The sequence below is a fragment of the Falco rusticolus genome, chromosome 4 (genome assembly GCF_015220075.1).
Source record: "Falco rusticolus isolate bFalRus1 chromosome 4, bFalRus1.pri, whole genome shotgun sequence".
NCBI lineage: Eukaryota > Metazoa > Chordata > Aves > Falconiformes > Falconidae > Falco > Falco rusticolus.
The window spans coordinates 8,383,324-8,409,557 of NC_051190.1; the positions used below are offsets into that span (position 1 = coordinate 8,383,324).

The 26,234-nt window shown below is 39.6% G+C and overlaps 2 protein-coding genes and 1 long non-coding RNA gene across 14 annotated transcripts in view; 2 read left to right on the forward strand and 1 right to left on the reverse strand.

Annotated features, from left to right (window-relative positions):
* CACNA1D (calcium voltage-gated channel subunit alpha1 D) overlaps nucleotides 1-6,561 on the forward strand; it is a 239,053-nt gene extending 232,492 nt beyond the window's left edge. For all 10 annotated transcript variants that reach the window (XM_037385308.1, XM_037385300.1, XM_037385307.1 and 7 more), the window contains one exon: nucleotides 711-6,561. In XM_037385308.1, coding sequence (XP_037241205.1) covers nucleotides 711-1,004 — 294 coding nt within the window. In that variant the 3' untranslated portion in view covers nucleotides 1,005-6,561. The remainder of the gene's footprint in view (nucleotides 1-710) is intronic.
* On the reverse strand, nucleotides 6,092-25,241 carry CHDH (choline dehydrogenase). Its single transcript, XM_037385312.1, has 8 exons — nucleotides 25,077-25,241; nucleotides 19,528-20,334; nucleotides 15,798-15,949; nucleotides 11,513-11,642; nucleotides 10,702-10,836; nucleotides 9,394-9,536; nucleotides 8,463-8,565; nucleotides 6,092-7,892 (listed from the first exon to the last, which is right to left on the reverse strand). Exons 2-8 carry the CDS (start codon nucleotides 20,279-20,281, stop codon nucleotides 7,474-7,476), a joined length of 1,836 nt encoding a protein of 611 aa, XP_037241209.1. The 5' UTR covers nucleotides 20,282-20,334; nucleotides 25,077-25,241; the 3' UTR covers nucleotides 6,092-7,473.
* Nucleotides 25,242-25,445: 204 nt separating this feature from the next.
* The window catches only part of LOC119146929, a 34,898-nt gene continuing 34,109 nt past the window's right edge, over nucleotides 25,446-26,234 (forward strand). For 2 of the 3 annotated variants that reach the window (XR_005103887.1, XR_005103889.1), the window contains exon 1: nucleotides 25,446-25,594. This is a non-coding gene — a long non-coding RNA (uncharacterized LOC119146929). The other variant, XR_005103888.1, reaches the window with a different exon arrangement.

Below are 26,234 nucleotides of genomic sequence, written 5' to 3' on the forward strand. Positions count from 1 at the left end.
AAGTGTCCTTCCACAACAGCTGATAGGGAAGAGATGATGCCATATGCCTGTTCTCTCTGTTGTTTCTATAGAAATACATCACCATTTTTGCAGTAATCTGAATAAAAGATCAAGAACTCTAAATGCCAATAACAGCTACAAGGATTGATTTGCAGGTGTACTAACGAATGTTAAGAATTCCCGTTTATATTAAAAAAATAGAAGAGATATAGCATTTCTGAATCATAGTTACTGTTCTTGCTTCCACCTATTGCTTCCTTTCCATTGCTACGAGCAAAAAAATACACTTTGTTATGTTTTATTTGCAAGTGGGACTTTAGCATCTTTCCTCCATGTACTCTAAGGTATAGAGGAGAACGTGTTTAAAATTGTGTGTTTCAGACAATTGTTCTAATTGCACCCTCTGAGATATATTAACTGTTGTCTTTAGTATATCAGCCGGATGATTGATGTTTATCAAAAACTACTCCCAAATTTCTGAAAAGTCAGATGTATTGGATTATCAGTTACATTATCACATGACACAGTGTGGTTTGGAGCCATGTGATTGTTGATTTGGTTGTTCTTTACACATACGGTTTTGCTGTGTGTTGCTGTAATGATTCAGCATGGGGTTTCTACTATTTTCCAGAAGTGAGGAATGTGGTTACAATCTGTCTGTTCTTCTGTAATTCCACTTTTTATCTCATTCTCTCTCCTCCATCTGCCAGGTACTTATATCTGAAGGCCTAGGAAGGTATGCAAAGGACCCTAAATTTGTTTCAGCTACAAAGCATGAGATTGCTGATGCATGTGACATGACTATTGATGAGATGGAAAGTGCAGCAAGTAATCTTCTCAATGGAAATATTAGCAATGGGACCAATGGGGATATGTTTCCCATTTTAAGCAGACAAGATTATGAACTTCAAGATTTTGGTCCTGGCTACAGTGATGAAGAACCAGAAACGGGACGATATGAAGAAGACTTAGCTGATGAAATGATATGCATCACAAGCTTATAGTATTTAGCAAGGAAAATGATTCTAATAACAGAAAAAGTGCCTCATAATGTAAAGATGCTAGGCACTAGCTGGAGTGAATAACGAATCAAGTGATGTCACACCTCAAGGAAGCCATAACTAATAAATGTATTATCTCCAGGTTGCCGAAATGTGATCAGAGCTGCAGTACGTCAAGTCTCCTCCCACAGATTCTTCAGTTCCTCTGTAGGAATAAGGTTATTTTGAAACCAAGCAGATTGTGACAATCAGTTTTTTGAGGGCTAGAGCAGGATTCTGAGGTGTAATATCTTGCCTGTCTTTCAACCTTGTGCTGCTGTCCTTTATAGTAGAGCAGGATTTTGTCAATGAAAATGTCTTGTATAATTCCGGCACAAAATTGTGTGGGAAATAGCAACATGAGATGAGTGATGACAACCAGTAATGTCATTACCTCAGTACTCGATAATGCATATCAGCTACCCGTTGCATATCCATTCTAACATTGTTTTCAAACTTGCCTCCTGATTTCTTTTCTTAATGCTCTTCTAAAATACAGTTTGTCATGCTCTACGTGTTAGAGATTGTTGGAAAAAGAAGTTATATAAAGAATAATCTCTCATATGTAACACCAGTTTACATAGGAAAATATCATTCAGATAGTCTGTTTTATGACTATCATGTTAAGGGCAAAACATACTGGAATAATTGCATTCTTACTAATGCACTTGCAACCAGGTTATAGTAAAATTAGATAAGATAGTTTGCTAAAAATTATATAGTAGAAATTATTGTAAATGAATTGTAATATACAATGATTTGTATTTGTAAAGAGATGTTCTATATTTTGTAATTATTGTACCGTAATTGAACTGCAGCAATATTTATGGACCCTAATTATTGTAACTCTCCACAGAATTCTAGATAGAAGTATTTTTACTTGGAATATATAGATCTATAGCATAAATATTTAAATAGACCCACCTCTCAGTGTAAATCTCTTTTTGGGATAAAGTGTCAAGTCTGAACTTGGCAACAGAAGAGATGATTTTTTTTTTTTTTTAATAATGGAGTCAAATTAATCTCTCTGCATAAGGGATGCACAGCTGACTATTTACAGTCTTATACTTGGAAAGGTAAAAGGTTTAAAGTTATTTTAACTTTTTTGATTGAAAAAGAAGCTCTAATTTTATTTTTGTATTAATCCCATGCTAAAAATAAGTGTTAAAGTAATTTAAAAATTGGCAAGTTCATGCCAGGGTGTTACTAATTGTCATGAGATAATTAGTTTCAATAAAGTATATTACCTACTACATCCTACTTTGACAGGAAACATCTTGGGCAGAAAATACTTCACAGGTAAATGAAAATGCTTTATATCAGTACCACTTACTCTGCTTGGAAGGAAAAGAAATATGATAAAATGATTCTTCACAGAACCAAAAACCTGGATATAAGTAGTATACTATTTTATTGCCTCTACCTTTCTGTTGTTCTATGTGTACTATTTCAAAGATTTATTTTTATGCAATCAAGAGAGGGCTTAGATATTGTTCACAATGCAGTAAAACCCTGAAATGACTTTGAGGCTGAAATTACCTTAGAGGAAAATCAAAAAACACTGAAAGCTACTGTCTATTTCGTTAGCACTGGATAACAATGACTTGTTCTAACAAGTTATCTTATCAGGTTTTACCTGTAGTTCATATGCTAGATAGCAATCCAGTTCACATTTTTACAAATGTGATGTTTAAAACATGTCAATAAACATTTTGTACATAATGACAGTTTCCTATGAATAGCTTACAGACTTCCTCTGAAATCATTCTTATTTCAAATGCCAGGATAAGAACTTAAAGGTTTGTAAATTATTTCTTGACCTACATCATTTTGTATTAAAACAAATGCAAAATGTTCTTCAAAATAAAACTGTGTAATAATTTTATTATACTTGGGACTCCTTTTACTAACAGTTTTTCACCTAGAAACTCCAGAAGTTAAATTCTGTTTGCACTGTTTGATGAATGGGAGGGAACATAGGAGTATAATCATCAGTCTACATCATTTTAGTTTGCAAGTCTTTTATGAATGATTGCTATTAACCAGAAGGAAATAGTTATTAGAGTATTCATATGGAAAGGGGTACTATTGCTCCACTATTATCTAGGGGATTATTACTTCCCTAGATACAGTCTATGGAAACAATCAGAAAAAACCTGACTAAAATGCCATGAAACGACATAACAAATCTTTCATTCTGTCTGCCAGAACACACTTGGGTAGGTTACCCGGCAAGTAGGCACTTTGTTCCACTTTGCTAGCTTACAGAAACAAACTTTAGGAGACCAAAATAGAGCTTTCTGAATCACTGTGAAATAACGAGTAGTTTTTTAAGTTCCACCTACTATGCTATACATACTTCTGAAGACTGCCCTTAAGGCAACTGAAGTTGAACATTAAAAAAGAGGACGAAAAAATTCCAGACCAGGTTCCTTAACTTCATGGACTTCTGATAGCACACCAAATTTGGCAGACTGAGCTGAATGACAGTTTTTTAAATTAATCGTTTGTCTAAGGAGACAGAAAAAATATGCTGACTTCACTGATTTTCTTGCTAGTATGGTTAGGCCTTAGCTTTCCATAATCTGATGAGAGACTCTTTAGGGCAGATACGCTATTTTATGAAAAAGTAGTTCTTACAAAAAGAAATACTGACAGAAATTTAGTTACACACCATGTTTTATATATAGTTAATGGTTTAAGGGAGAACAAATATATGGATACATAGAATACCTGTTCAATTTTATTACAGAAGTACATGGAAAAATGTAATCAATGTATGCACAATTACATGGTAATTGGCACCCTTAAAATATGCTAATCATGGTAATTACTCAATACAGAAAAATTAGAGGTTATCTCAATAACTAAAGTATATTTCCTGAGTTTCCAGGTTTGTTTATATATGTATACAATGACAGAAAATATTAGTAAAGGATTAAACATTGCAAGGTCTTTTACAGTAAATTCACTGAAAAAGTGAATATATAGAATATATTCATATTTGAATAGTGTCTTACTTTTGGAGCTTGGATGACAGAAGAACAGAGACTAAAAATTAAAATACTGCAATAAGATATGTTTATGTTCTCTACAATAACTCATCTTTTTAACTATAATTTCTCTAAAAATGCATAAATGATTTTTTTATTCCTCAAAATATATTGCTGTGTTTATTTTATAGAAAAATAGTTGTTCCAAGCCCACTTGCCGGTTTTCCAGTGTTTATAGAGCTTCCTTATTTAGTTGCAGACTAATTGAAATCAGACACTTGGAAGGGATTTTAAGCCGAAGAAACATCAAAAGTTCTTATATTCAAAACCTTGAGTGGCCTTACATGAATTAAATATAATGCAGTTTCACAAGTACTGCTATTTTCTGCCGCTTTTAAAAACACTTCTCACGCTAAAGCAACCTGTGTATGTGTACAAAAGAAATATTTTTGGTCACTTTTCTTTCTCAATCTCATTGTCCCCAGCCAGAGACTTCCAACTGTGTTTGAAGCATCTGCAGCAAGCTATTACTGTGGAAATGCTGGTGTTTTTACTTGCAGTACCATTCCTGGTTCAAGCCGTGTTGGCAGGTCTAGTAACTGCCTAATTCTTACATCAAACAGCTTTTATAGTTAACTGGTTTTTAATACATAATGTAGTATCATCTGCACATTTATAGAAAAATTTGTATCTGGGTAGAACTTGGAATAATATTCAGTTATACACTGCATTATTTTCTTAAATAAGTAAACCCCTGTAATTAATAGCCTGTGTTCTGCAATGCAGTAAGGTGTAAAAGATGGTTAATTTTAGCTAGCAGCCTGCCAGTGCCCCACAGAGCATGTTAGAATCCCTTGTAGCTGTTCCAAGTATCCCTTAGCAGACCTGACCCTGCTAGAAGTAAGAACAATTTTAGCAGGACTTCAATATCAGCAACCACATATACTGCAGGGGAAGCTACTGGGAGCTTGATGCTACCTGAAGATTTCCCCAGGGCAGCAAAACTTTCAAATACCTGAGCCATTTCTTTGGCACTGCATCAAAGGAATGTCATGAAGGAGCCTCAACATTCTGTAGCAGTGAGGCCTAAATTAATAAAGCAATAAGGAAATTGCAGTTCGCAGCAATGAAAATATTTAAGTGTTTAGAAGGGGAGGAGTCTGCAAGGTGTCTGTGTATGTTTAGAACAACAAGAAAAGATGATGATGTTTCAGAAGAAATGCCTGACTATCTGATTGCACAATGCAGCAATGTGTGCCTGAACATAAGACACACATGCAGTTCGGCATGTGTATCTAACCTTGCTGTTTTCTCTTTAGAGCTTGATATAACGGCAGAGGATAGCTCTGTGTGTGGGCAGTGGTAAGTTATGTAAGACGGTGGCTAGTTAATCCTCTGCAGTTGCATAATAACAATTCCCATCTTGCATGCCTAGAGTGGAAATCCATGTTGTAAATCTGCAAATGCAGGAACTTCAGTATTTTGTCTTTCTAAATTGCTTCCCCTCTCAACTGCACAGGACTGTGGTAAGTCTCACTAGTATATATTACTCTGAGTATCTTAATATTTTGTATTCCAAATGACACTAAGATACCTACTGAATATCTTTAAATGAAAATCTTAAAAGCACAGGTGCTGAATAAAAATTATTTGCCATAAAAAGGTACACCATACACAGTTCATACTTTCCTCAAATGCACATTTGCATCACATGACTTGTTGTATTAACACAGCTAATCAATCACCTCTGACTAAAATATTCTTGCCCTTAGCCTCATTTTAAGAGAATGCATCACATACATAGAAAGGGTTTACCTGTCTCCTTTTGGAGCAGAGTGTACTGCTATCGTCTTCTTTCTTCAGTATTTTTGTTTGTCTTTATGCAGGTACTCTAATGAATTAAGTCCTTTCCCTCAGTTAGCAGCAGGGCTTCCAACTACTGCCTTACAGCAAGCAGCACCAGGTAGAAGTATCTGCCTTAAACATCTGCAGTTGTCTCTCTAGCCAGCATCTGAGTCAGCAAGTTTTTTTACACAGCTCAAATAGTGTAAAATTCCATTTTTCTGCTAAAAAAGTTTATTCTGTTTACCACAAGTCCTGAGCAATCTTAGGCTACAGGAAGCTTTTACTTTATAATTTGACAGCTGCTTAGTCAGCAAGTTATTTTGGAATACTTAATAAATCCAAACAATTCAATGGATTCAACTTCATTCAATGAGTTCAGTTTCTTTAGATTTATTTTCTTTAAATCATTATCTGAAAATTAGATTGACAGAAAAGAGCCATGAAAGATCATGTATTTTGTTTTACACATCTGAAGATAATAAAACAAAGACTTAAGTTCTAACTAAAATATAGCATTGGTTCACTGATTAAGTTACTTGCCTTCTAATTTAAAAACACCTGTTCCTGTATCATCAATATCTGGCCTTACGCAGTTGAGTAACTTTTCATTTTAAATCTAGCTTGGCTGTAATTTTTTTTAGTAAAATTTGAGTGATAGCAAGGCACTATTCAGAATGTTTGCTGAGAAATATCTTTTGCAAACATTTATCTTAGAACAAAGACCAGTAACTTTAAGGATGTTATAGAAAGTGCAGAACTCTTACTGGGCTAAATGATGAAGTGGTACAATTAATGAGCTTAATTTGTGAACTGAATTCTGCTAAGCTCCTTGCAAAAAAAACCCAAGGAGGAGTTCCAGTTTTCCAATATATTTTTACAAATATCAGCTCCTGTTCTGCATTTTTTAGAAAAGTAATTTTCTGATAAATACATTTGTCTTATTTTTGAATACTATAGAGTTAAGACTGCTAAGCATGCTGAAGTCTAACTTTCAAGTGAGGATCTCTAAACTGTGCATTCCTCTCATAAAAAAATCACATTTGAGAAATACTGAACATGTGCAGGTTCTGCTCCCTCCTGTGAATTCTGATATGAACTAATTTGGCCTGCAAATAAGAAATTACATAAATGCTTAAGTTTGCTTAACCATTCTTTGCAGGATGTGAGGATTACTGCTAGCTGCTATCCTGGGTAACACTCTCGCAGCAGTTAAAATCTTTCCTTTAAATAACAAGGTATACCATAATGATTTTCAAAATAGCACATATAATCTCTTCCTTTCTTCATAAAACTGCACTGTATTTCTGGCTTATGTGCACAACGGTCTTGTCATTTAGAAATAGCTTCTCTTCAACAAAAAAATCTGAGTTGTGCCACAAAAGGTTATATTTAACTAAAATAAGCAGCTTAAGCTAACTGATTAAAAAAAAGTGAATAGGTAGTCTAATATAAGAGAATGGTTCAAATTAATAGTTATTTTAATAGGATATGTTGTTTTGCATGTTTGGGGGTTTTTTTGGCATGTTCAGTAAGAGATAGCAACATGCTCTTGAAAGCCTAAGTAGCTAAAGATGTGAAAGGATGAGAACATTTGTTTATCTCTGTGTTTTCAAGGTCTTGGGCTTATATACAGGAACATTTTTCTCCTGAAGTGATGGGAGGCCCTTAATTATATCTGCAGCTTTCTCTGCTATCATAATAGTTGGGGCATTCAAATTTCCACTGACAACACTGGGCATTATTGAAGCATCTACTACTCGCAAGTTTTCAACACCAATTACTTTTGTTTGGGGATCAACTACAGCAGTGCTATCTGAAAGCTGACCCATTTTACAGGTGCAGGAAGGATGATAAGCGCTGTCAGCTCTCTGTCTTATGAAAGCATCTATTTCTTTGTCAGACTGAACATTGTTTCCTGGTTGAATTTCAGGCCCACGAAATTTTTCAAAAGCTTTCTGAGCAAAGATCTCTCTGGTCAACTTGACGCACTGGCGGAATTCCCCAATATCTCTTTCTGTATGGAGAGAAAATAAGAAAACTGTAAGTACATCCTTAATTTAGTAATACATACGGAATGCATAACAGAAAAAAACAGCATCAAAGAAAAAGGGTTGGAGGCAAACTCTCTCAAAGCCATAGTAAAATAGGATGTTTTTCAAAGTCACAGATATTTACATTCACTGTGAACAAAACTGTCATTTATATTGCCAATTCCCAAAAAGGAACAAGTGAGATATGAAGAATTGCTCTGTATTTCTCTATACCCACTATCTAGCCAAGGACACTAGTGTCAGCACAAAGAAGCAAACAAGATCCATTCTTTCATGAGAGAGGGGAGGGGGTGAAATGAACAGCGTGATGCAGCAAACACCAAGAACCCTGACTGCATTACCAGCAGGGAATTCTGTTTGGTTTACACAGTGCTTTGCACAACGGCCTCTTTTGATACTGACTTTTATAGATGAGAAATAAGTAGCAATGCACCAACCAGCACTTCTGAATAGGTGTTGAGTAGATATGAAAATCTGCTACTGAAACAGGCAGGAAACAGGCTGACACCAGAGCAAGGAGAGGTTGCATTTACCTGTTGACAAGTAGTTTGGCTCAATGATAGGATGGTCGTTTGGGTCTGTGCTCTTCAGCTTTAGCCAGCCCACACTTGTGCTCCTCATGGGTCCCACGTGGACCTGCAACACGCATGCTATACTCGTGACACAATCCCACCAGATATTTTCCCAAATTTGGTATGATTTTTTTTTTTTTTTTCAATTTGGACAGTCTTTACAAATTCAGCAAATGTAAGTGTTAAAGGGAGATAATGGAAAATGCCATTGAACATTTTTGCATTTTACATAAGTTTGTTGTAATTTATGATATTCCGTAAGGGGAAGGGAATATACCTGTCTTAGCAACTTACAGCTGTTCTTTTAATTTAAAATACAACCATTCCAATTTAGCAGTAGCAGAGCATTCTAATACAATCAGCAATCAAAACAAATTACTATCATCGCTGAAGAAAAGAGATTAGCAAGAAGAAACAGGTATATTCAGTAACAGTTCCCCAGCATTAGCATAGACTTTTGGATCAAGATCATAGTCTAAAATGGGGTTTGGATTTATGCCAATGAATAGATGAGTGGCCTCAGACATTCACACTTAAATCTCTGTCTAAACTGCAGTGGAACAGACAACACCTTGTTTTAGTTCTGTACAGCATCTAGCACAATGGTGTCCTAATCAGTAACACTATGGTACTTCAGTAGTGCAAATTCTTAAACAGCAGTTCAATACTCGCCTGCTTTCCCAGAGATGAAAAGTAACATAATTTTGGTAGCAATAGCAAATAAAAAGCTGCTGGTTTTCCCCCAATGTAGGAAGTCAAGCTGGCAATTTTGTATTATACTGAAATAAGTCTTTTTCAGTATATAGCCAAATTACCAATCTTTAAAATAAAGTGCAAGCCTCCTTGCTTATTGCTACAGAACATTACTGGAATATGTTCTTCAACAATTCACCTGGTAAGCTTCCATTGTAGAAGCAACACGACCATGATCAATAACCTGGGAAGGGAGAAAGTGGAACTGAATGTCGGGGTGAGGAACCCCTGGTTCACTTCGGATAAAACCACCAGATTCCAAGTGGGCAGTGGCTCCCTCACCTAGAGAGTGTAAATGAGAGAGAAAATGCCATTAAAAGACCTCAAAAAAGCAAGAATTTCCTTCTTAACCCTTGGTTTCACTACTATGAATAATTTATATATATACGGTGGCAATGGCAAGGAATGCAAATCCATTATGAGCAGCTTGTAATTTAAGCAATATGCATCACTTTCATCTGCTTTTTAATCACTAGATAAATATAAATATGCATAGCTTTGGAAATCCCACTTATTTGAAAGTGGGATGTTACAGTTATCTCACTGTAACTGGCAGGCCTAGGGTCTAACTCCATAGGCAGATTTGGTCCCAGGATCCTAACAGGTGTGGAGGGAATTGACTGCAGCATCCTGATATTACTGCACTGCACACTCAATGGCATGCGGTACAGTTATCCCATCAGTCACATGTAACAGGCAGATCCATCCACAGTACCTAGCCTGAAGGGGAAAGATGAAGAGCCTGCAATGCACCTCATTATGTTATTTTCACATCCATTTAAAACCATAAATTAGCCCTCAATGTTTACTTGCACAGTAATAAGCCACATATACCCAGTAAGAGTTGTCAAATACTAACACAGTAATTCAGCAAGTGATGAAGATCTCAACTTTGTCCAAACTATTTTACTGATTTCAAGGATTACTTTTACAGATTCTTTTTAAGGTACAATTTACAGCTGGGTTACTGAAAATAAGTGTTTCATTTTAACAAAAGTCACTTCTGATTTACTTACAAGGGTTCTGAATGGAGAAACAAACTAATTTTGGGGAGGCAATTACACAGAAAACTTAATTCAGTTCAACAATATGTTTTTATTGACATGGTATTTATTTTAAATACAATTTTTCCTTTATTTTTTTACAACAGGTTTTCTCAATAGCACTGATTTTTAAATCTAGAATTTTTCTTAAATAAGAAAGACATAAAAAAGTTTTTAAAGTGTACAAAGCTCTGTCTTATTACCTAAGGTATAATAACTGTTTTAAAATATTCTGATTTAGAAGAAAATAAATAGCTCAAGTCCATTTGTGAGCTCCGGTTATTTCCCAGAACATGAAAAAAAATCATCTATGAAGGCTCCCAGACTTTGAAATTCATGGATAAAAAGGCTGTACTAATTCTAAAATAATCAATGGTAGAATGATAGCATACTTTGATTCATACCTGTAAACTTCCAAAGCCATTCTAGACCAATCCTCACCATGTTAACTGGCTTCTGTGCGTTATATAGAGTAATAGGTTTGGTGCACTTTTGCTGGACGTACACTTCTAAATGATCCTGAAGGTTCTGGCCTACCCCTGAAGGGGAGGAGAAAGGGTGAGGAAGGAGTAGAAGGGGGGGAAAAAAAAAAAAGTTATTTCACACAGAACAATTATACACAACATTTGCAACTAGAAAACAGCATAAATGGGAACTAAACTAACCTCTTACAATGGCAGTGATGACTAAGACCAAGACCATGAGTCATATCAGCCTTTTGCTCATGTCAGAATAAGGTTTTACATAAACATAGCATAACTAGAATGAAAATAGAAAGTTAAATGGCAGACATGTCACTTGTTCTAAAATTGCCAGATATGACTTCTAAATACAGTACTAGCTTTTCTAGTTTTAAGGAAAAGTTCATGTTATTCCTTCTGCCTTTGATAATATAGGACAGTGGGAATGTATATAATCTGTTGTGGATCAAAACTCATTCAAAATTCTAAATAATAAGTAGGCTGCTTTAATTTAGAAGTACTCAGTGGCATTTTTCAGAAAGATGGATTTCACTATCAAATGTAGTGAAGAAAGTGTAGGAGGTTATTGCTCAGTTCTAAAAATCAATGCATGTTTCCACTGATTTGTAACACTTAAGTTTCTGTCCACACAACCTGACACAAAGACAACTGATTTTCATGGATTCTTTTCATTTAATGGTCTTTGAATTTTATCCATAGGAAGATGTAAGGTTAAAATAAATAATAAAATTACCAGGAAGATGGCAAACAACAGGAATCCCCAGTTTTTTTAGATCATCTGCATTGCCAATCCCAGACAACATAAGCAGCTGTGGAGAATTTATGGCACCTCCACTTAAAATAACTTCTTTACTGGCAAAAGCCTAAAAGGAAATGAGCACAAAAGTCCTAACATTATTAAGTCTGATCTCAATGCAAGCAACACGTCAAGAGCTTCTGTTCAAATGTGCTATTCTGATCCACATTAGACACCCTTCCCTCACACATTTCTCATTCTACATGTATTGCTATCTTGCCAGAAGTTTCTGCAGAGAAATGATCAAGCTTTCACTTTGATCATTTCTGTATTTATTCCCATGTTTACAATCTGTTCAAGCTGAATGGCACACAACATTCAGCTCAGCCAGTACCATGGCTGCAAATAAACGCCTGTGCTACTTACCAGGAAAAAAAAGTACCTATGACACTTGGATCAGTCAGCTAAGCATGTCTTTTGTTTTCAGTAACGGTTTGTAAATTAAAACTGAAACTCCTAAGGAAGACTTTGAATTCAGAGACATGCTAGCTTAAAATTTCTCAAGAGCTTATCTTCTTAGTTCAGCCAAGACTAATGTTTGGTTTCTTAGCTCATTGTAGTCCTCAGAAGCCCGTCAACCACTAAAGTACTACTGAGAAAACTCTGACTGCAGGCATAGATACAATACTGTTTTGCTGACAGAGTTTTCATCAAACAGTTTGAGTCTGAGCCCTAAGCTGGTCATGATATAGGCTGCTGAACCAGTCCTCTGCCTTTGACTGTTTTCTGTGCTAGACAGTTCTTTTTCTAGAACCTTCTCTGCAAGTGGTTTTGGCACACCTTTCCAAGGATTTCTGCCCCAAAATATTCTTATTTAGCAGTACCAAAATCCTTCTGTGTCATTTGTGTCTGGGTCCTACCTCTTCCCTGTTGCCACATCTCTTAAATGTAGGATCAGAACTACTCCTCTCAGTGCTTTTCACTATTAAAAGAGAAAACTGTGTGGAGTGAGAAGTATCGATACCCTCCTCCTTTTCCTTTTACTCTTTGAAAGACAATGATGTGGGTTAATCCAACCTTGTTCAGACTATTCCCTAGTATTCCAGTGCGATGGCTCATGAACTCACACACAAAGGATGCGCTCCGTCCTCCTAGGTGCACAGATACTGCCTGTTGAAATACGGGTATCCTTTGTATACACTGAGTTAAAGAGTTGATTACAAACTGAAGAGTAACTCTTGCATGTTAGAAAAAGATTCAAGATTCACCTGTCCTTAGGAAAGAACAACGGCACCACAGAAGAAACACAAAGTAAGCAATAATTTATATTGAATGCAAATTATAATGCTATCTAAGCTGGTTCAATGTTTTAAAGTGATACGCATTTGCAAAAGTAATACCATAACATTTATCTGAATTCTAATATATCAGTGTGGCCACAGTGAGGAGAAAATAGACGAGGTGTGCAATTATGCCCCTGAATTTCCTCTCATTAGCAAGCAAAATTCACAAAAGTTCAAGGAAACCTATCCTGTATTGCTCATCTGCATTCTCCACTTTTGTAGAATGTAAGGTGCTATCGTGAGTAGCTGCTTGTTTTTATTTCAGAAGAGACATTTACCTTCTAAAGGAACATTAAAAAGTGCTAATTTTTCCCTGCAGTATGGTGAAGGATTAACAAATTAGCATTGAGTGTGTATTAACTTGTAGTAATCCTGTCCTTTTTGAATGACATCTCAGCTATAAAGAATAATGGCGAATGAGACTGGTGCTAGTCATAAAATAAAAATGTAGCACGGAGATAACTTCTGATAAATTGTTTCCACACTATTTAGCTGATATTGTCAATAGATAGCCATTGCTGATACTTTGTGTTCATTTTTTTTGTTCATGTTTTGCTCCAGGCAATCATTAGTATGTTAAGACTAATACACAGAGTATCTGTGACTGCTGAATCAATACTAGATCTGTATTTTGCATGTTATACAAATGTAACTTATATTTTCTGTGGTACACAGAGAACTGGTGCCAATTTGTTCCAGGTATATTCAAATGATGCTCATTTGGTCTACGCTCATTGCAAAGTCACCACTGTAGTTATTCCTAGCCAATATACAGTCTTTCATTGTGCTTAAAGCTAACATGCAGAGAGGAAAAACTGACCTTGAAATATTTTTGCATGGGTTATTTTGTCTACGATACATTAAAAATATTTTTCCCCTCTAAATACACTTTTCTGCTTGACTCTGAACTCAGAAACTCCAGCAATGTTCAGTCTACTTTCCCTGCTTTTGTCAGAGGGCTTACTGGGAGCAGTCTGGGACCCCAGTGTCCACTGAAATAACATTTAAGTCACAGCCTTGATGAACAGGTTTTGAATCATGCTTGAATCAGGTTTTGATCATCTTTTAACTTTACTGATGACTGATGTAAAGGAGATCCTACCTAAAACAGACTGTAAAAACAAAAATGCCTTAATGTAATCATTTCATCTTGACATTAGTAATGTAAAAAAATTATTAGCTCTTCCATTCTTTCAGATATAAAATTTTCCAGAAAGTACAAGCAGACAAGTCCTACAATTTTGATGTTGGGAGAAAAAAAAACAGGAAGGGAAATACTTTGAAGGTGTACATTTTATGATACGTGCTATAAATATATATCATACAATCATAGAATGGTCTGGGTTGGAAGGGACCTTAAAGATCATCTAGTTCCAAGACCCCTGCCATGGTTGCTCCAGGCCCCATCCAGCCTGGCCTTGAGCACTGCCAGGGATGGGGCATCCACGGCTGCCCTGGGCAAACTGTGCCAGTGTCTCACCACCCCCACAGTAAAGAATTCCTTCCTAATATCTAATCTAAATCCACCCTCTTTCAGTTTAAAGCCATTACCCCATGTCATACCACTACGTGCCCTTGTAAAAAAGTCCCCCAGCTTTCTTGTAGGCCCCCTTTAGGTATTGGGAGGCTGCTGTAAGGTCCCCCCGGAGCCTTTTCTTTGCCAGGTTGAACAACCCCAATATATCATTCATTATGTATAATTCATACATGTATTAATATGTATGAAAATTCATAGCACTTAAAGAATTTTGCAGTTAAAGCAGTCCAGTATTCAGAAAGTCTTTGATCATATGTAATTAGCTTTCCAAGACTTTCTTCAACAAAATTAATCTTGATAATAGCACAGGAACAGCAAGTATAGACACTGGTTTTGTAGCCATTTAATAGCTCATGAAATCAATTAAATTTTCTGCAACTTTTGTTCTACATTGTTAAAATGATTATCATTACCAATTCACTTAGAAAACAACAGATTTGGTTTGTGCATTAGAAAATATGCATAAGCTTATTTATACTGCATTTTAACTTTTAGCAGGTGTTCAGTCACAGAACACTTGTCTGTTGAGTCCTGTAAGCCTTACTGAACTCAAAATGTTAAAATGTATACTCCCCTCTCTTTAGGATATTACTATTTCACTTTTAAATTGGTTTATAATTGTTTGTGACTGAAGTTATTAACATACAAATCCCTTTTAGGCAATTTTGTAATGACATACTCCATAATCAGCTGTAATTTTAAAGAGTTAAGGGAAATTAGAATGTTTTAGGTTTTATAGAAGTCCATGGATTGAAAGCTGCACAAAATTAACTGTTTATCCTGAGTTAAGTTATAATGGCAATTCAAGCTTCCTTCCACATGATCACATGTTCAATGAAAGGTTGACTGAGACTGAAAAATACTCATTCCACAAACCATAAGGCCCATTTCATCATTATGTTTAATCATTACTATCCCAAAACACAATACATGATGGCAAAGTAGGAGTGAACGACTCATTTTTTATCCCTTGAGCCATTCAGATTTCAGTATCTAGCTTTTACAGATTTTCCTATTCCAGAACAAAATTTTCAGAAACATCAGCGTTTCAGCACACTAGTCAATATGCTGAGACAGTGCATGATTGCACCATAGGTTCCAGCCAGAAACCTTACACAACACTTGCATAACATCAAGTTATGGCTTGCCCCCTCCGTACTGAGAGACTGAAATATAATGGAGATGTTAATCTCTAAATCAATACAGCTGAAATATCACCTACTGTAAAATAAGGACATGTAAAAAAGTAAAGACAAGGAATCATGTACTGGAAGAGACAACATAGCCTCTGAAAGCAGACTTTTGCGTAGCAAAGTGCCACTTACAATAAGAGTTCTTTTAAAAAAATATTTAATTTTGCTTTGACTCATACCTTTCATACTGCAAAATAAAAATCTCTTACCTTTTTCCTTTGTCCTTTTCTCACATACTCAACACCAATAGATTTTGTTCCTTCAAACAAGATTTTTGTTACAAGTGTCTTCTCTTCAACTGACAAATTTGGGCGTGACATGGCTGGGCGAAGGTAAGCACTAGCTGTGCTCCATCTTTGACCTACAATATGTATTTACATTAAACATCAAAGTAGTCATGCTCAGTATTCCTCAAGATTTTGGCCAATAACCATCAAGTTGTTTACAGAGGGAAAACCTTCATAGAGTTTATAGACTTCAAAGCAAATATGATTTGATACAAACAACTAAATGTTTTATTATAACATAACAAATTTCACAATCACATTCTGAAAATCTACTCTGCATCACAAATTGAACTATGAATCAAGACTTGGCATGCCAATGCAGTTTTCAGTGAAATACACTAGACTGAGAGCAAGCTACCGTGAAATGAACAGAGTGTTAACATAGTGTTCTAGAGTAATCTAAACAACCATAGAATCGTAGAATCACTTAGGTTGGAAAAGATCTTTGAGATCATCAAGTCCAACTGTTTACCCAGGACTGCCAAGTCCGCCACTAAACCATGTCTCTAAGCACCGCATCTATGTGTTTTTTGAACACTTCCAGATACAGTGATTCCACCACCTCCCTGGGCAGCCTGTGCCTTCAGGTGCCTTCACCACCCTCTCACTGAAGTATTTTTTCATAATATCCAATCTAAAACCTCCCCTGACACAGCTTAAGGGCATTTCCTCTTGTTCTGTCCCTTGTTATCAGGAAGAAAAGACTTATACCCCACCTGCCTACAGCCTTTCAGGTAGTTGTAAAGAGCAATAAGGTCCCCCCCCAAGCCTCCTTTTCTCCAGACTAAACAACCCCAGTTCCCTCAGCTGCTCCTCACAAGCCTTGTGCTCCAGACCCTTCCCCAGCTCCGTTGCCCGTCTCTGGACACGCTCCAGCACCTCAATGTCCCTCTTGTAGTGAGGGGCCCAAAACTGAACACAGGATTTGAGGTGCAGCCTCACCAGTGCTGAGTGCAGGGGGACAGTCACTGCCCTGGTCCTGCTGGCCGCACTGTTTTGGATACAGGCCAGGATGCTGCTGGCCATCTTGGCCACCTGGGCATGCTGCCAGCTCATGTTCAGCTGTCCCATTCACCATCCCTCCTTAGGCTCAGCCACCCAGCCAGCTTTTTACCCAGCAAACACTATACCCATCCAAGCCATGAGCAGCCAGTTTCTCCAGGAGAATGCTGTGGAAGGCAGTGTCAAAAGCTTTACTAAAGTCTAGGTAGGCATCATCCACAGCCTTTCCCTCATCCACTAGGTGGGTCATCTTGCTGTAGAAGGAGATCAGGTTTCTCAAGCAGGATCTGCCTTTCATAAATCCACATTGGCTGGGCCTGATTCCCTGGTTGTCCTGCATGTGCCATATGATGGCATTCAGGATGATCTGCTCCATAACCTTCCCTGGCACCAAGGTCAGGCTGACAGGCTTTTAGTTCCCCAGATCCTCCTTTCAGCCCTTCTTGTAGATGGGCATCACACTGGCTGACCTCCAGTCTTTTGGGACCTCCCCAGTTAGCCAGGACTGTTGATAAATGATGGAGAGTGGCTTGGTGAGTTCTTTTGCCAGCTCCCTTGGTACCCTTGGGTAGATCTCATCTGGCCCCATAGATTTATGCATGTCCAAGTGCAGTGGCAGGTCACTAACTATTTCCTCCTGGATATGGAACTTCATTCTGCTCATCCTTGTCCCTGTCTTCCAGTTCAGGAGGCTGAGTACCCAGAGGGTAACTAGTCTTGCTATTAGAGACCAAGGCAAAGAAAGCATTGAGTACCTCAGCCTTTTCCTCGTCCCTTGTGGCAATGTTCCCTGCTGCATCCAGTAAAGGATGGAGATTACCCTTGGCCCTCCTTTTGTTTCTAATGTATTTGTAAAAACATTTTTTATTATCTTTTATGGCAGTGGCCAGCTTGAGTTCTAGCTGGGCTTTTGCCTTTGTAATCTTCTCCCTGCATAACCTTGCAACATCCTTATAGTCCTCCAGAGTTGCCTGCCCCTTCTCCCAAAGGATGTAAATTCTTTTTTCCCTGAGTTCCAGCCAAAGCTCTCTGTTCAGCCAGGTCAGTCTTCTTCCCCACTGGCTCATGGGGATGGCCTGTTCCTGCACCTTTAGGACTTCCTTCCTGAAGAGTGCCCAGCCTTCCTGGACCTCTTGGCCCTTCAGGACTGTCTCCCAAGGGACTCTGCTGACCAGACTCCTAAACAGGCCAAAGTCTTCCCCCCAGAAGTCCAAGGTAGCAGTTCTGCTGACCTCCCTCCTTACTTCTCTAAGAATCAAAAACTCTATCACCTCATGATCACTATGCCCAAGATGTCCTCCAGTCACCACATCACCTACCAGTCCTTCTCTGTTTGTAAACAGCAGGTCCAGCAGGGCATCTCTCCTGGTTGGCTCACTCACCAGCTGTGTCAGGAAGTTATTTTCCACACACTCCAGGAACCTCCTAGACTGTTTCCCCTCTGCTGTGTTGTATTTCCAGTGGACATCCAGTAAGTTGAATTCCCCCATGAGAACAAGGGCTAGCGATCATGACACTTCTCCCAGCTGTCTGTAGAATATTTAATCTGCCTCTTCATCCTGGTTGGGTGGTCTATAATGTAGTTCCACCAGGATATCCACCTTGTTGGCCTTCCCCTCATTCTTGCCCATAAACATTCAACCTTGTTATTACCATCATTAAGCTCTGGGCAATCAAAACACTCCCTGACACACCTCTCCTTCCTTGCTTATCCCTTCTGAAAAGTTTGTAGTTTTTCCATTGCAGCACTGCAGGCACGCAAGTCAACCCACCATGTTTCCATGATGGTGACTATATCATAGTCTTCCTGCTGCATGACGGCTCCCAGCTCCTCCTGTTTGTTGCACACGCTTCAGGCATTAGCAGAGATGCACTTTACTTGTGGTATTGATCTCGCTTTCAACACTGGCATGCCACCTCTGCGCTCATCTCTAGCGAGCCTGGTTTTATTCCCTTCCCCCTTCAAATCTGGTTTAAAGCTCTCCCAATGAGTCCTACTAACTCCAGACCTAGAATCCTTTTCCCCCTTTGAGACAGGTGAACCCTGTCTGTTGCCAGCAGGCCTGGTGACGTGTAAACTGACCCATGATCAAAAAACCCAAAATTCAGCCAGGCCTGGCTCCAGGTATTGATCTGTGTGATCTCCCAATTACATGTACTATCACTCCCCATGACTGGCAGGACTTGTGCTCGTGATCCCTCAACCAGTCACCCCAAGGCCCTGAGTCCTCTCTTGATTGCCCTCGGACTTCTTGCTGTTTGGACTGCACCATTGCCCACTTGGAAAACCAGTAATGGATAATAATCAGAAGGCTGTACCAGACAAGGGAATTTTCTAATAACATCCCTTACCCGGGACCCCAGGGAGGCAACAGACTTCCCTGTGGGTTGGGTCCAGTCAATGTATCAGGCACTCTGTTCCTCTCAGAGTGGAGTCACCCATGGCAACCACCTTTTTTTGTGTTAGCAGAGCTGGTCATGATGTGTGGGGTTGACTGACTCTCCCTAGACAACTCCTCCAACCTGGACAAAACCTCCTCCAACCAAATGGCATTCAGTGCAGATTAGATGTCCATATTCCAAAATGCTTTCAGAAGTACCACTGGTGAGTCAGAAATACAAATTACTTAAGGACCCCTCTGTGATTTACCTTGGTATATAGTCATGTCCATCCAGCCAAATCCTTCTTGCTGATAGCCATTCATATCATCTGTGAAGGGATACCCAGCTTGTTGGGTTGCCTCCAGGAATGCATGATGAAGAGGATGGTTTGTTTTCCCTCTTGACACATACAGGGGTCCATTTCCACCTCTGTACTGATCTGGCCCCAGTTCATGTGTCTGTGCCTTCTTAAAATAGGGCAAGCAATGTTCATAGTCCCATCCTATAGCCCCTTCCCTGCTCCATCGGTTATAATCTTCTGCATGCCCACGAATGTATACCATAGCATTGAGAGAAGAGGAACCACCCCACACTCTTCCACGGGGCCAGTACATAACTCGGTTATCCATATGCTTTTGTGATGTTGTGTGGTAATACCAGTTATATTTCTCATCACAGAGGTTGTATGTTAATGCAGCAGGCATATGAATCTTCCACATCAGTCTTTTACTACCTAGAAGGGTATCTTTAGGGCCTGCTTCCAAAAGTAGTACTGTACTGAGAGGGTCTTCAGTCAGCCTGTTGGCTAATACACACCCTGCTGATCCAGCTCCAACAATGACATAATTATAAGAGTTTGCCTTTTCAGAACTAAGTTGAGATAATGCACGTGAAATTTTGAATTGTTGTTCATTGATGCCCAATATGTTCTTTAATATGTGTGCTTTAAACAGATTTCCTGTTATTTTGTGCATCTGATTCACAGGACTGCAACATTTAACTCCTTTAATTAAGTATGACATCTTCACTGATAGTATCACTCTTGTAGAATTTCTAATAAAAATCCAGTTTTACCCTAGAAAAACAAACAAACAAAAATCCTAATTAAGATGTAAGCATTAACACAGTGCGCAAACTCTAAAATGTCAGTCATTTTCAGGTAAACCTGGTACACTTTACCCATTCTCACTGTCCAAAAGGTTAACAAGAATGCCAATAAACAAATAAACATCTGCTTTCAAACTTGCTCTCTTATTATTCTTTTAATGCAGTCTATGCACCAGTCAAGTGGCATACTGTTTTGTATTACATGCAATCTGATTTTGATTTGCTTCTAGTTCCTGATACATGAAGCTCATTTTCAAGTATTTGCCCAAACCATGAATCTTACTTACCTTGTAGTCTCTCTTCAACTGCCTCTAGTAGGTAAGAATTTAAGAAAAACAACAAATGCACAAACTTCTAAGCCAATTCACAGCAATGGAAATGAGGAGTATGCACACTGTACCTTCTGCCAGACCAAATCTAGGACAATGTCTCTCCAAAACAAACGTGTAACATTGAAATTAATTTTCAGCTATCCCAAAGGTGAAAAACTGCTAGGTTTTGAGGCCTGTCTCTTAAAATAGGCAAAGGCAAAATCTGTTTATTTGTGACTTCGTACCTTATTACTAGACCCAGATCCTCCAGGAGTGCTCTGACTACAGTTGCGGTCTAACACCACCAGATCCTTAGGCTGAGTAGGAATGGCAATTTTTTTACCTTCAGAAAAGCCAGTGAGCCTTGCAAGCAGCATAGTTTTAGCTGTGTTGCACAGGTTCAGGTGCTAAATGCAGGACCTCAGTTTGAAATGCGTTTCTCTTGCTCTTTCCTCTTGAAACCATTCCTCTTGGTATAAACAATTAGTGAAAACAGATATCCTTGGGCTGTAAATAGTATTTCTCCCTGGTCCATGGCTTCTGTCTAAGCTGTTGCCCTGGGTTCTAGAGATGGCAACCTATCCAGAGGCTGTTACACTGTAACGCACTGCCCATCTGAAAGACATTAAGAAAGCTTTTTCCTGGAAATATATTGAATACTGTATTGTGTTTGTGAAATCTAATTTTTCAGAAATTAATTACATTGTTAAAGTTGATTTTCACACATTCAAGTTTCATATGCCTGTTTTTTTCACTAAAATAAAACATGCCTTAATGAGTCACTGAAATAACCAGCTTTTTTCTTACTACAAGGTGGAACAGAACTGTACTGATTGTCTTGGGTGAAACTCTGCAATGTAAAGTTTGTGAGAGCATACACAAACCCTTAAGGCCCAACTCTGTAACAAAATTAGGTGCAGGATGCTGATAAACATTAAAATTCTTCCACATACAACTATATTTATTTACAATTTGATGTACAATCTCATATGCAAAAGTGTTTTGGGGTTTTTTTCCTCTCTGGAAAAGCACGGGAAGAAGGATACATTTCTTTCTCTTTTTAGGAAAACTTGTAATAGGCTGTATAAACCCTCAAACTTCTGGAAAACAAACAACAAACCATGGAGAACAGTTTGTTAAAAAAATAATAAAAAAAAGATGCCAGGGATGGGTCTGACCCCAGAGTTCACACAGCTGATTCTCACACGGCTAATTCAAAACTGATCCCAGGTGAAAGTTGGAGGGTTGTCTTTTACAGGTGGAGACTATTAAAGGATTCTTTCCTGGAAGAGAAGGTTTGGCAATTTCATGCAACACGGCAGAGAAAGATGCAAAGGTAGAGATATTTTTGTCTGTTTTCTGTTTTGTTTGGGATGAAGAGGGCTACCATTCCGAAGCACTTATGTTTATTCTGCAGGACTGGTGGGTAACAGGACTTTTATTGTTTCAGGAACAACAGATTGCTGATGGGGTTAATAGAATATGGGCCTGGGCCTTAATAATCTGGGAAAGATACTTTGTCCCTATGTGTGTTGTTTCTGTTTTTCTGGTAGAGATGCACCATAATGAGGTGAAGTGATTAGCTTTACACCTGAGGTAGTAAACCCTCAGACTTGGTTCTGACAGATGGTCAACATTAATTATTTAAATAGGTAGGGGTCACACACTCTGGAACGAGTATTGGCTGGCTTATTTTGGCATGGGATCTGCAATGCCATCAAGTATCACTGTACCTCCTCACCAGGGTGCTGGTTGTTAAGCTTACAACCTACCTAGCTCTTGGTGTAGAGGGTAGGTTCTGCAGAATCCCTGGAATCATGTTCAGTCAGGGACTGACTGACTCTGATAACGCTGGAGGCTGTAGTTCTACAGTTTGCTACAGCATAAGTAGTGGCTACTGGGCTCCTGAAAATACTATCGCAAGTGACACTCCAAAGGCAGTATTGATATTATAGTACTAAGTGTTTTTGTCTTGCTCTGTGATAGAATCCTAACACTGCAGTCTAAACCCTTTAAAAAGCTGATTTGTTAAGAGCCTCTCACATGTGCAGGCTTTGAGACTCGCAGAACACAGTTCAACCTTGTATCAAGAACTGAGATCATGAAGTCCTGAAATTAGAACATGATGATACTTCTCTCTAAAATAATCTGCGTAGTTCTATGAGCATGTATGGGTTTATCACAGTTCAAGTTCTCCTACAGAAGTCTTGTGGAATTTTGCAGGAATCCCTCTTTGAACAAGAGAGCATCAATCTAATGCATCTTTTGTGTTCAGCTTATCCCTTAGTTTTATCTGGGTTTTTTGCGAGAGAGTATTTAGAACTTGTGCAGTGTTCCTAAGAACTGAAAACGACAAGAATGTACTTTTTCCAGTAAATGGAAAAAATAAAATTGTTATCCTCATAGGTAGTTATCTGAGGCTCTGAGATGTGCTGGGGAAACTGACCCAGTTTACCTAGTAGGGAATTATAGTTTTATGATCAGCTCTATTAAATATTGTAGTGGCTATGTTAAAACAAAGTATGTAGAAATAGGGAGGTTTCCACAACACGGTTCTATTGGAATGCTCTTTACTTACCAACAAGAAAAAATTGTCTTTAGGGCCTTACTGGATATTACTGCATGTCTTTATTTGCATTCTCACATACCATGACTTCTATATGAACATGTAGTAAGATGCTCTTCAGGAATCAGTGAACCAACTTGCAGAAATGAATATAGCAACATAAACCACATTCATTGTATTGCACTAAAGCTTCAAAATTGGGTGCTCATTTTAAAGATGTATGTGTTTACAGATACTATTACTAGTAACCAGGGCCTATAGACAGGGGTCTTACAAGAGCGAGGAGAGCAGGAGCATCTCGGCAGGAAAATTCTGTTCCTACAATATAATAATACATCTAATGGTACACCAGGTAGCTAGAAGTGTGCAGTGGAGTTCTGAAGTTAGGTGTTTGGGACTCTGCATCATTGTAACACATTTCTGAATGCAGTATCAGGCTTGTATGAAAAATAAACCCTGACATAACCCATGGGTACTTAACATTGCAACTCTGCAGAGGTTGATTTGGATTCACAAGTGAAAGCAGATTTCTGTAAAGGACAGTGAAGCTGTGAAAGGTGGAAAATGTGTTACTTGACTACTTTTTTTTTTTTTTTTAAGGAAGGGGGAGGCAAAAAGGAGAGAAAGATATGCAAGAGGCTGTGTAGGGCATCTAAGGAATAAATTGTCTTGCACTCTCTGTAAGAAAGCTAAGCAAAAGTGCTAGGATTCAGCCCAGGGACCTTACTTCTAGACTTCTGGAACTAAAGGGCTCACAGTCCACAACAAACAGAGGAATGCAGGTATCCTGCATGTGTAGCAGGGGACATATTGAAAAATGGACGGTAATGAAATGGTTCTGTATGTAGATGAGGTGGCTAATCTATAAAAGTTACAGGGCATTGTGCATCATTTCTGTTAACCTGTCAGAGTTGTCCTGTTCTTTGATAAAACTGGAAATAAGTCATCAAAAATCAAAAAGCCTAGAAGGCTGAATTACCAGCCAAGAGAGCTAAATCTAATGCTCCTTTTAAGTAACTGTAGTAATATTTTGAATCTACTCCACCAGATTTCTCAGATTTGTGATTAGATGTGAACTCATGTTTTTCTTTGCGCTTTTTTTTTTGTTTGTTTACATCAAATGGAACATGACTGGTTAACTTTTGAGACAATTTTTATCTTGCAATGAGAGAGTTGGGAGCAAAGTCAGTCAACAGTGTCTGGTCATAATATCCAGGTGACTTTTGAGAATCAGTGTGCAGGTGATTCACAAATTTCTGTGCTTTTAACCTTTTGACCTCTGAAGTGCAGAGGTCAAAACCCAAGCCAGTCCGATTTAATTTAAATCCCACATAAACAGTTGGATTGGATGGATTAAAACACTAGTTTCAAAGCACCATTCCTTTTGTCGTATTGGTCCACACCCACTCCCATACGGTCCTCCTGCACAAGCGCTATCCTACTCCTCTAACCGATCCTGAAACAAAGAGGAGAGGGTCACTGTGGCTGAAGCTTTACTCCCGGTCCTATTTTGCCAGGGGCAAAACAAGATGCTCTCTGGCAGTTGTCAATAGCCCCTCTCCCCGGGGTGTCCGGCAGCAGGGACAGTGCACGGCGCAGCGGGGCGCGGGGGCCTTGGCCGCACACCTGCCCGCGCCGGCAGATCCTGTCAGGCCCAGGTATGAGGCAGAAGGAACGGCTCAGGTAAAACCTGCTCTTGTCGCCCCTGCAGACTGTACACAAGTTTATTTGGACTCATTTTCTCCTCGGCCTTGCTAGTAAGGAAGTTCATTCCCTCACAGCAGCTTTGTGGTAAGTTAATTTCCACGGCTGAAGTTGTCCGAGCCTACTTACCTCAGCGTTCCTCCCTTCCAGAACGAACAGCTGTGCCGGCCTAGAGCATCAGGCACCCCCGCTCTGGCGTTGCCCGCAGCGGCTCTAGCACCGCACAACGGCCGGGAGCGGGGCCGGTTCCCGCCCAGCCGCCCCGGACCGGCCCCTCCGCAGCACGGGGCGCCCGCCTCCCGCGCCTCTTCCCTCCCGGCCGCGGGCCCGCTGCCCCTGAGCGGGAAGGGCCGGCCCCGGCGGGGGGAGAGGTCCGCGGGGGAGGCAGGGAGGGGGGCGGGTGGAACTTCCTGCAGGAACGCAGCCTTTGGCCTCTCTGACGGGTGTCTCGGGGCGACTTCGTGCCGTTTCGAAACGGGCCGGGGTGGCGGCGGGCCGAAGTCCGCTGCCCGCCCGCTCCCGCACGGCGGCCGGGACGGGGCCCGCGGGCTGCCAGAGCGGGGCAAGCGGCGCCGCAGGCCCAGCCCCGGCGCTGAGCCGCCCCTTCCTGGGGGCGCCCTAACTTTTCCACCCAGCCTTCGAGTGGGGTAGGCAAAAGACTTTTTTTTTTTTTTTTTTTTTTTTTCTCCTTAAAGCAAACGCGTTCCACAGCGCTGCCGCCCCGGCTGAGCCAGCGGCAGAAGCGCGGGGCTCTGACGCGGCCCCAGGCCGTGAGGGGGCGCCGGGGCCCGCCGCTGCCCCCCGGTCACCGTATGGCGCCGTGCCCGAGCGCTGCCTTCCGAAGCCGAGCTGGAATTCGCAGTTCAAGGCGTTCGTTGCGGTCCTTACCTGCGTGTTTCCAGGGGCACGCGTTGGTCTGGAAGTGAGCAAACAGCGAAGTGATTTGTCCCACCGCGTCAGTCTGCCTGAACTCGCTCATTGCCTCAGCAATGGGGACTAGTCGCTTTTAGTAGTCATGAATAAGTCTGCATCCAACAGTAATTCTAAACAGCATCCCACCGGCTAGCTAAAAGTGCTAAAAATAATACAGGTCCTTTGTCACGTAACTTACTTTTTGTATTGGCTTTGTTCTCTAAGCATCCTCTGTATATCCTATTTCACTGCACGTTCGTTATAGGCTAAACTGTATTAAAGAGCGGTGGTGGGAGGAGATCCCTTAAAATTCCTTGGGAAATGGCCAAGGATCAGTGTTGTGTGAGGAGTCGGTGCTGCTGCTCTTATGGGCTG